Source organism: Anopheles coluzzii, chromosome 2 (genome assembly GCF_943734685.1).
Source record: "Anopheles coluzzii chromosome 2, AcolN3, whole genome shotgun sequence".
Taxonomy (NCBI): domain Eukaryota; kingdom Metazoa; phylum Arthropoda; class Insecta; order Diptera; family Culicidae; genus Anopheles; species Anopheles coluzzii.
The window spans coordinates 96335782-96346938 of record NC_064670.1 but is presented as its reverse complement, the minus strand read 5'-3'; the positions used below and the strand labels follow the sequence as shown (position 1 = coordinate 96346938).

Sequence of the window (11157 nt, the reverse complement as noted above, 5' to 3'; positions counted from 1 at the left end):
CTTTTTTATAGATTGTCGTTTGTATTATTTCCAACAAAGTAGACGTCGATATCAGTGAAAATACTTCAGTGTAAATACAAAATTAATCAAAACGATTTCCCTTCCCTTGCTAAATCGAATTGAGCGCCGGAAGGTATGCAATGTATTTTTAAAAAAATGTATTTTTATCGATATAATTGAAATTGGTACATAGCGTGTTTAATATGCATTGTAATAAAAAGAATAATTTCAATTTGAAAAGTAAGGCAATTGTATTTATATTTAACACAAGGCAGTTTGATGGAACATGCATACATTTAGGCGCTTGGAATACTGACTAATGAACCAAAAAATTCGTTGAAATTTGTTTTTAACCATTTTGTTTGCTGGTTAGCCTTACAACAGCAGGCGGCCTTTACAGTGCTTATTTAAATGATGAAAAATCTGTTTTTGTACCTAGGATTAATTATGGTTAAAAAAAATTATATTTTGACATTTCACTTGCAGATGTATGACGACATGTCTGTAATCAAACCACCCAGGCAGTGTTGATAAGCTTATGAATTCCATCTGATTGCACAAATTATTTTAAATTATTTTATTAAAATTGAATGAAAATATTAAAAATTTAAGTTATTGTTGAAGATACATTTCTTCATTTAAAATTGAATGCGAAAAACTATGACAGCTTTTGTTGTAAAAGTTACCTTTAATTATGTACTCTTTTTGAAACCATTATTTATAGAACAGAATAACAACTAAGCAGTTACTATGATTTTGTGTAAAATGAAAAACCCATTGATTTTTTTCTCAACATTACATTCGATGTTTTATAATCGACCAGTGTAGCATATACGGCCCACTAATTATGTAGCAAGCGGGCTGAAATACATTATTGAACTGAGCGCAAGTAAGCATCGCATACTTGCAGCCATAAAATTTAAATTGAATTTCCTATATTTAGAAACACAAGCACCCCGTTTCCGGTATCCTTCTACCAGTCCCATGTCACGATAAAATCCGTTACCATCGTGCGTTAGTTTTAAAATGTCGCTCCCCAACGCCAACACGGACCGAACCATTCTTCACCCCAAACCCAACTGCAAAACCACCGTCAGTTGCGTCGACAGGTTAGTTAGCGTTTCGATTAGCTCCCGCTGCCGAGGCCGAGGCCAGTGCTCGAGTCAACCGCTTCGCCACCAACCCAATGAAACCGCAACACGCTCGCTATATTTATGCAAATAGTTCCGGCCAGATCGCGCCGGTACTCGCTCATCATCATCGGGCACCAGCCACTGACGCACACGCTGGCGATGAGTTTTAGTACAAAATTTGCCATCTGCCTGAATGCTGCGCGACTCGTTTGCATTTTACCCATGATGGGTATAAAACGCTTGTCGTTCCTGCTTCAACCCGTGTGGGGTGAGGTGGTACATCCACACACACATACACACACATGGATTCAACCTGCGTATGGGTGTGCCGGTGTGGTCGCTTGAGCCCGTTAATTGAATATTGTAGAAAGTTAGTTAGCAAGCAAAGGCAAGAGTGCTACGGGATGCTGAGTAGATGAAGCACCGAGCGCGTGCAACGATTCTGCTCCGCGCGAAAAGCTGCTCAGACGGGCGGGAAAAATATTGTACCACGCGTAAACGAATACACGCCATGTGGCAACCTGCGCTACCGGTGCCGTACAACTCTTTAGCGACAGTTGTATGCGGCCAAAGCATATAGGCAGGCGCGTTTTTCCGGTGCGCCTGTTTCGGAACAAGCGTTCAGCGTGTCACCAAACACACGCCGTTCATTCTTCCTTTTTGGTGGTGCAGAGCATGGATTTGATCGTTATTACAATGTTTAAGCTGTAGAATCCTCGTGCTGCTGCCTTCCGACTAGTGCTTGCAGAGACACGTTTGGCATTATGACCAGAGCGGCCAGCTGGGGTTACGGGTGGAGCCCGTTTTGCTGTTAATCATGGCTCGTAATTTGTTCGTTGATTACGCGTGTACCGGCATGTTTTTAGCCGCACGCGTGTCGAACAGATGGGTGCGGCGGGTTTTTCCAGCGACGGGATTTAGGATATAGCGCGCTTTTCGGGCGCTACGCTCGCTGCACGGCGCCCGGTAACCAGGTGCTGTACCCGCTCTAGTCACTATTTGATAACCAACAAAGCCTGCCGAGACAAGGGAAGGATAATCATTTTACCATTAATGTGTAACGATTGGATGGAAAACAGCACGGTGGATAGTTTAAAGCAGAAGAAGCGGTAGTTGTTTGAAGTCAAACATGGATGGTTGGGTGGGTTCAGCGTGTCGGCTATTCTGAGAGAGCTTGCTGGACGGGAAGCATTATCGTTCAAAGTTAATGAAAACAAAATAATGTGTGTAACTTTTGTTGATTGGAAAATGTAGCGTTGGAGGGATATTATGGTGCTTGAACGATGCTGATGAGAGGCTACTGAGAGAGACAATGCAAACATTCAGGCGGAAAATGATTAAAATATTGGGTAACATCAGAGCAAGTACAAAACCGGGTATTTTCAATTTCGAGGTAAAGTTTCGGTTCAAAAGGTTCGGTAAAATGGAGAGTTTTCAATGGAAATTCGTATTCAGCGATGCAGCGATTCAAATATTTGGAGTGCGCAAACAGTCATAAGGTATTTTTACATATAACAGGAAAATAGTGCCATGGTGGGCCAGTCCGTTCCTGCGAAAGCTGAAAACAATGTATTTCGAAAATTGGAACATCAACACACGTTACATAACTGTATAGCTATATGCCAAAGAGCAATTTGTTCATTCCTTTTCTAAAATTTTCGATTTTAGACAATTTTCACAGTGTTTTACAGATAGCAATAACCAATTTTTGAAAAGTTAACTCACTGATTCTTCATGTCGTAAAGGACACCTATTGGCTGAGTTTTTACCCATTTTCATAACAAAGGATATAAATGTACAAGATATCTCCTTGATTTCCTTACCATATGCCTGAAGATATGAACAATTACGTATTTTATCATTACAAAATTAGTAAAGCTTATCTTTTTTATTATTTTATTATTAAAATACTAGACAAAATGGTCAAATCCAATAACTTTGAAGAGCTATTAAGCCAATAATAATAGTTTGATAGTGTCCACTCAGTCCGATGTAGTTGAATTATTTAAAAACCACCACACTGGTACACATTACACTCTCCAACAGATATCAACGAGTGCGAGGAACAGGAACACGGGTGCGACTACTGCCAGAACGCGTTCGGAGGCTACCAGTGCACCTGTCCGGCTGGGTACGAGCTGGCCGACGACGACAAACACTGCCAGGATGTGGACGAATGTGCTGCGAGCGACGACGACGACTCGGGCGAGGGTGGATCGGCGTGTTCGCACGAGTGTCACAACACGGTCGGTTCGTTCGAGTGTCGCTGTCCGGATGCGTTCCATCTGAATAACGATCGGCGCACGTGCGTGCGTGACTTTTGCCAAGATCTGTACGAAAACCCGAACAAAACGCGCTGCTCGCACGAGTGTGTGGACGAGGTGGAAGGCTTCCGGTGCCACTGCCCGGACGGCTACCTGCTGGATGAGGTGGATCAGAAGACGTGCCGCGCCGAGGAGGGTTGCAACAAGCATCAGCGAAGACACTGCGAACCGGGCCGGTGTCTGAGGATGGAAAGCGACTATCGGTGCGAGTGTCCCGAGGGGTATGTGCAGGGTCAGCACAGTTGCCAAGAGCGGGATGAGTGTATGCCGGGGCAGCATGACTGTAGCCACGAGTGTCACAATACGCCCGGGTCGTACAGGTGTGCCTGTCCGGCAGGGTTAACGCTGTCAGCCGATGGCAAGACGTGCGATGACGTGAACGAGTGCGAGCGGGAAACGAACGAGCTGGATGGGGTGTGTGGAGATCTTGAGTGTCGCAACACGTACGGTAGCTACAAGTGCGTGTGTCCCGAGGGTCGGGAGCTGGACGAGTACGGTATCTGCCGGCAGATGGACCTGTGTCGGAAGGATAATGGGGGCTGCTCGCACATCTGCACATTCTACAATCGGGAAACGTACTGCGACTGTCCGGACGATATGGAGCTGGCGGAGGATGGCAAGACGTGCGAAACGACGAACCTGTGCGGTGTGAACAATGGAGGTTGTTCACACACGTGCGATCAGGACAGTGAGACGGTGTGCCTGTGTCCGGCTGGCATGGTGCTGGGGGGAGATGGGCGTACCTGTGAGGATGTGAACGAGTGCGAGACGGACAATGGTGGCTGTTCGCAGAGCTGTTTGAACTACGAGGGAGGCTATCGGTGTAGCTGCTACGAAGGGTACGAGCTGGTCGAGTCGGATAGACGCACATGCGTCGATCGGGATGAGTGCGCGAATGCGCGCGGTGGTGGTTGTGATCACAACTGCCACAATACGGCCGGTTCGTACTACTGCACGTGCCACGCAGGGTACAAGCTGGCGGAGAATGCCCGAACCTGTATGGATGTGAACGAGTGCGAGGAAAGGAACGGGAACTGTTCGCACGTGTGCATCAATCTGCTCGGCGGCCATCAGTGTTCGTGTCCGAAGGGCCTGTTTCTGCAGGAGGACGATCGAACGTGCGACTTTGTGGACGAGTGTGAGCTTAACAATGGTGGCTGTTCGCACGGCTGCCACTACGAGTATGGGGTGGTGAGCTGTTCCTGTCCGAAGGGCTTCCAACTCGACTCGGAACATCAGAAAACGTGCGTCGATGTGGATGAGTGTGCGTCGCGGGGCAATGGTGGATGTTCGCATGAGTGTGTGAATAGTCCGGGGTCGTACGAGTGCAGGTGTCCGGATGGGTACGAGCTGCGGCATGATCGTCACGCCTGTCAGGATGTGGACGAGTGTATTGTGGAGAATGGTAACTGTTCGAACATCTGCATCAATCTCCCGGGCGGACATCGGTGTGCGTGTGAGATCGGCTACAGTCTGCAGGATGATCAGCGTACGTGCAGTGATGTGGATGAGTGTAATGACGGTACACACGACTGTTCGCACCACTGCGTGAACGTGCCCGGCGCGTACGAGTGTGAGTGTCCGGCAGGGTTCAAGCTGGGACGGAACCGGTTAAGCTGCGAGGATGTGGATGAGTGTGAAACGCTGCCTAACCGGGGTGACTGTGAGCATCGCTGTATTAATACGATCGGGTCGTACCACTGTGGATGTGAGGATGGCCATCGGTTGGAAGCGAACAATCGCACCTGCTCCGATGTGGACGAGTGCAGCGATGAGCTGAGAACGTGTACGCATGATTGTGTGAATACCAAGGGCGGGTTTGTGTGTTCGTGCCCGTCCGGGTTGCGGTTGGACGTGGATGGCGTGAGCTGTGTGGATGTGGACGAGTGTCGTATCAACAACTTCAACGCGGGTTGTTCGCATATCTGCGAGAACACGCACGGAAGCTTCGAGTGTCGGTGTCCGGAGGGTATGGTGCTCGGGGACGATCAGGCCACGTGCAGTGATGTGGATGAGTGTGCGGTACTGAACGGTGGCTGCAGCCAGCTGTGCGTGAATCGAGACGGTGGCTATCGGTGCGGTTGCCATCCGGGATACACTCTAATGGCGGACGGGAAAGCTTGTGAGGTGTCGAATCCGTGTGCGCTTAGGAATGGCGGCTGTCAGCATTACTGCAGCCTGAAGGGGGGACAGCCAGTGTGCTCGTGCCGGGAAGGGTACACACTGAACAAAACGAACCAAGCGTCCTGCATCGATCATAATGAGTGTCTGCAGGCAAAGGATCACAACTGTCAGCAGCGGTGCGTGAATTTGGAAGGATCCTATCGGTGCGAGTGTTACGAGGGGTACGAGAGGAACGATCTTGGGCAGTGTCTCGACATTAATGAGTGTGCGATCGACAATGGTGGCTGTGGAGCGGGTGCACAGTGTGTCAATACGGCCGGGGGCAGTCGGTGCGCTTGTCCGGTTGGGTTTAAGCTGACGCAGGACCGCAAACACTGTGCCAAGCTGACGGATAACTGCAAACCGTTTGAAGCGCCGAGGAATGCGGAGGTACGATGTACACGATCGCGCCACAAGACGCAACTGTTCTACCGGTCGAAGTGTATCGTGACGTGCAAGAAGGGCTTCAAGCTGCACGGACCGTCCGTGCGGCACTGCAACGGAACGGGCGAGTGGGACGAAGGGGAGTCCATTTGTGTTCGTAAGTATTCGCACGTTCGACGGGTCATCGATAAGTTACGTAACGTTCTTAAGAGGAAGAGGTAGTATCGTCTAGCGTTATTGATTTGTTCTACACTAGTTTGCAGGACTGGTATGTGTCAGGGATAAGATTCAGAACAGGTATGGGTTCAGAACCGCTGTAGGTTCGGAACCTATTCCAGAATTAGTATGTTTCATGGATAGATTGGAGAACTGGTATGGTTCAATGAGCAGTCGCAGGACCAGTTCTAGTCCCTTTTTGAGTTCAAAATGAGTTTGCAGAATTATGAATGTTATATTTTGTCGCTGTTAAGGAATAGAAATTGTCTGTTATTGGGTGTTACGTAATTAATGGTTGATCCCTTACATAGAATGTTTGCTTTAAATTCATATTTTTTGTTCGTCTCACACCAGCGCTCGCCTGTCCACGCTTGAGCCGACCGGAAAATGGAGTCATCCTGCCGGTTGCCTGTACGGCTGGCAAGATCTTTGCCAGCGAACGCTGCGTGCTGCACTGTAAGCCTGGTTTTAAGCCAGCTGCAAGGCGTACTGCTGTTTGCAGTCTGGCGCAAACCTGGGTACCGGGAGACAATCTGGCCTGTGTACCGCTGGACTCTCCAGTAGTGCCACCTAAACAGCTAACAACGACGACACCGACAACTGTAGCACCGATTGCAATCAAACCGTTCATCCAGTGTCCACCGGACGTGCACGAGGTACTACCGCTCGGACAGTACACGATGAAGGTGCGTATGGAGCGGCCGACGACGAATGTCGACTGGCACAAATACGTTGACTCGCATCCACCATGGGGCAAGCAGCTGGAGGTGGAGCTGCCGGCCGGTGAAACCATCGTCACCTTCCGTGCCCGCAGCCCGACGGGCAATGTGAACGATGTGTGCCGTGTGGTGATTAAAATAAGAGGTGAGTTTCAGGAGAAAGTGAGATTAGTTTGGAGCTTTTTTTTAATGATAGTTTTCATTGCAGAAAGGAAACCTCCTACCGTCGTGCACTGTCCCGAGTCGTTCGAGGTGCAGCTAGAGCGAGGCGAACCGTCCCGCTCAGTGTTCTGGACGGAGCCCAAGTTTGAGTCGCAATCGGAGATCAAGCAGCTCTACAAGTCCAACACACCGGGTCAGCCGTTGAGTGTGGGATCGCACTACGTCAACTACATCGCCACCGATGCCGATGGGTTAAGTGCCAACTGTAACTTCCGCGTCGTTGTTAAGGGTAAGCTGTGCGGTTTGTAGCATCCACGCGAGCGCCTCTAACGCTTTTCATTTGCAGCCGCTCCGGTGGAGGCGCCGGAACCGCGGCGTCCCCTTGGTGCAGGACGGCCGGCGGAAATGAGCCGGCTGGAAAACCACGAATCGTACCTCATCTGTCCGGGCAAACCGCCCGTCAGGCTGGACGGCAACAACTATCCCGTAAGTAGTAGACTGCACATTGTATTACACACGATTTGGCACCGACTGCCGCCCATCGCTTCGGTCGATAAGACGAGCGCGTACTTGCCACTTGCTACACCTGCACCACCATCTTCACCACCCCATACACGAATGCTACCACTATCATCCCATTATCATCGTCAACAACCACCACCACCACCAACACCGCAGCCAAAGGCACAGCTGAAACCGAGCGGGCTGCTGCCAGTAGGCTCGCATCGGTTGTATCATAACAATCATCACTATCGCCACGAACATCAGCACCATTACCACGGTCGCAACCGCACCGGCCAGGGGGCACCCGGTGCGACCGCGCTCATAACGCCACTAATGGGTCAAGGTAATCATTCATCTGCCGCGGGACCGACCGGGACCACCTTCGCCAACCGTACCGCCAACGGTTACGGCCGGTTGCTCTTACGGAACGATTACCGCGCAGCAACCATTCCGGTGGTGGCTTCCTCGAGTCGACTTCCTTGGCAACGGTCCGCAACAAACGCTAATACCACCCTCACCACAACCACTGCCGCTGCTACTTACAAACGTACCAACACCACCGCCCACTACCATCGACCGCTTGTTCGCATGGACCATCGCAATAGCAAACCGAACCAGCCAGTACATCGATCGCGCCTAATACACATCCTCGACCATCATCGATCAACGGTGGCGTGCTCCTGCTGGGAAGAGCTCGACTGTGAGGAGGAAACGCCTGCGGGCACCAGTTCGCACAGCAGTGGGAGCGATTCCGGCGGTGTTGAATATTTTATCGACATCTTCCATTGGGTCAGGGAACATCGGCCACCGTCACAGCAGCAGCAGCAGCAGTCACTTAGCTTAGGACGACAGCGAGTTCTTGGTAGCATCACGGCAGGTCAGCACCAGCAAACACAGCCTCATCGTAGCCGGCGTGCCCAGCGGCATAGCAATTATTAAATTATTCCATACGGTTAGGGCCATTATTCGCTATACTGAAGCAGCACCCGCACGTGAAGGTGGATGCGTGGAGAGATTGAGGTTGATGGACGAGACCTTTCCGTGATTCTCATGCCAGTTTCCTTCACAAAAACGGTGTTGGGAAGGCGGTGCCGGCATACATTTGGCTTTGACATTCTTCATCCGGTGCGCTGGGGTTTTTTTCGGGTGCTTGTTTTTCGACTGTATCGTATCACGTTTTTATTGGACATATTTGTGTCTATTTATGGCCAAAGGTCAGCAGATGCTAGAGGTTGAGTAGTTATTCTTGGAAGGCTAAAAGAAGCAAAAGTATCCATTAAGAAAGCCATTAATAAGATAGTTGTCTAGTGAGCGGTGCATTCAAGATGGATTTGTCGTACAGATTGCATACTTTTTGGCGCGTACAGCTGCAAAAGCTCAAAAAAAGGGTGCTTTAATTCGCTGCTAGGCAACTAAAAGTGTGCATTCTGTTGCAATAATCAGATTGTTTGGAATGTTTAGAGAATGATTTAGTTTATTGTATAATGTGGTCGAAAGTAGTGCAGAAACAATGCACAGATATAGGTACTTAAGTGTAACAAAAGTGTTATTCATATTGAACTGACTGTTCCGGAATTCGAACTTCCTATTAGCTGGTGAACACGATACAACACTCTCGACCGCGAATGCTTGACTGCAGGAGGTGAAATTAATTTATTAGTAACTCAATCTGTAAATATAGCTCACGTATCATTGAAACCCTCCCGTGTGTGTGTAGGATTCTACTCTCAGCGTTAAATTGTTTAACAGCACTAATTCTCATATTGTAACCATCCAGCACGAGCATAAGCAAATAGATGAAATAATTATTGTACAGCTGTGCAGGGTAAAATAAGCTTCCATCGTGCCGTGCAGCTGTTGCGTAGCTCGATAGCATCGACAAGCCTGTTGTGAACGATGTGAGCGCACATCATTGTTTCGAATGAATAGCGCAGAGTATGCAATGTTCTGTAATTCTCATCAACGCGAAATTGGCCGACATTGGATTTCCATTAAGTGCCCACGGCTACTGATGAGCCCCTAGGACAATGAGGTAATTCTATAGGCTTTGATAGCAGCATCGAGGTCGCTTTCACTACCTCGAAATCGATTGGTTCTGAAATGTATTGCAAAATCGCCTTTACGGAGATGTTTCAATTCAGTGTGAACCTTGCATAACGGTTGTTTGCTGTAGGGGGTAGGTTTGCTAGGAGCCTATGAGTATGAGAATGATGTTTGAAATTGTTTCAGCAACTGTTTAATACTTTGCTTTCGACACAGTGTGGTTTCTGGTGTAGCAAGCATTTTTGTTGTTTAATTTTTGTAATGTTCCTTAAAGTGTTATGAACGTTGGCAAAAACATTGCGCACACAATCGCGCCGACTAACTTTCCAAAGAAGCATAACAAAAAATCTCACAACCAAGCGTGTACGCCTAAATGTATTCCATCGTGCCGGGAACGTTTTGTTGTGCCGATTGCATACTTTTCGTCATCCAACCGTATCACTTTCGCCTTAAAGTATGTAATTTCCGTCGCAACATTCTACGCCTTCTGGAAGACCATTTTTAATAGCTTGTTTGGCGCTCCGATTGATGCTTTCTTGACGCGTGCACGCCTTGCCCAGTAGCTTGCACACGGCCATCACTCACTCGCCTTCGTCAAAGAAAAATGCATACTGGAAGGAATGCACAATGTGCGCCCCCATTGTCCCACCGTGGGACGTTCGTTCGCCATAGGACGGGACACAATCGCTTTGACTGCACAAAAGCTATGCAGCGTATGAAATTCTTTCCATTTCTCAGCCATTCCGCACACACACGCCATGTTTTCCGTACCATTCCAAGGCTTCAATGTAGTCCATAGACGCATCGTATCGCCGTGGAACCGCTTTGTCGTAGTGGTACCGATGCGCAGCAGTTCGTCAAAGATATGCTCGAGTCAAGCGGGCTCCACACACGCTCCGGTCACTTTGCATTTGGTATGGGGTGCTGTAGAGGCGCGGTGTGTGTGTATATGTTTTTTGTCCCCAGTTTTTTGTGTGTTGCTCCTTCCCGATTGAACGGTTGCCGGGTGATGGTGATGGCTCACATTCCAATGGTTTCTTTGACCGATCTGCTTCTTGTGTGTTTGCTACTTCCGGTTTGCACATGGCGTAAACTCATGTTTGGCACACTGGACATCAAACGAACGGGTGTGGTTCGCTGCATTACGAGTTGTGTTGGTGATGAAACTTTTTTTTTACAGTCTCCGTTCCTTTCCATTCACAGCACATTGTCCACAAGGCGGGCAGATCATTCCGATCGCTTGCTGCACGCCAGTAGCATTTTTCTGAAACCTATTTATAGCTTGGTGCTGGTAAGAGGAGATAGAGAGCGGCTGTGTGTTTGTGTGAGCCGTTTTTCGTAGCTCTAAACAGTCTACAAACACAAAAAAATCATACCATGTATTCATCACCAATCTCGTAAGGACTCGCCGGTGCGGAGCCATGCGGTCCTTCATCACATGGGTGTGTCTGATTGTATTCATATCACACTTTTCGTACGCAGAAAATGCTCGATTTCCGTCACTAGGCG

At 48.7% G+C, this 11157-nt stretch overlaps 1 protein-coding gene across 4 annotated transcripts in view; it reads left to right on the top strand.

The window, feature by feature from the left end:
* Positions 1-11157, top strand: part of LOC120948529 (fibrillin-2) — a 101947-nt gene that overhangs the window by 73965 nt on the left and 16825 nt on the right. For all 4 annotated transcript variants that reach the window (XM_040364962.2, XM_040364963.2, XM_040364960.2 and 1 more), the window contains 4 exons: positions 3180-6161; positions 6575-7084; positions 7148-7390; positions 7448-7587. In XM_040364962.2, coding sequence (XP_040220896.2) covers positions 3180-6161; positions 6575-7084; positions 7148-7390; positions 7448-7587 — 3875 coding nt within the window. The remainder of the gene's footprint in view (positions 1-3179; positions 6162-6574; positions 7085-7147; positions 7391-7447; positions 7588-11157) is intronic.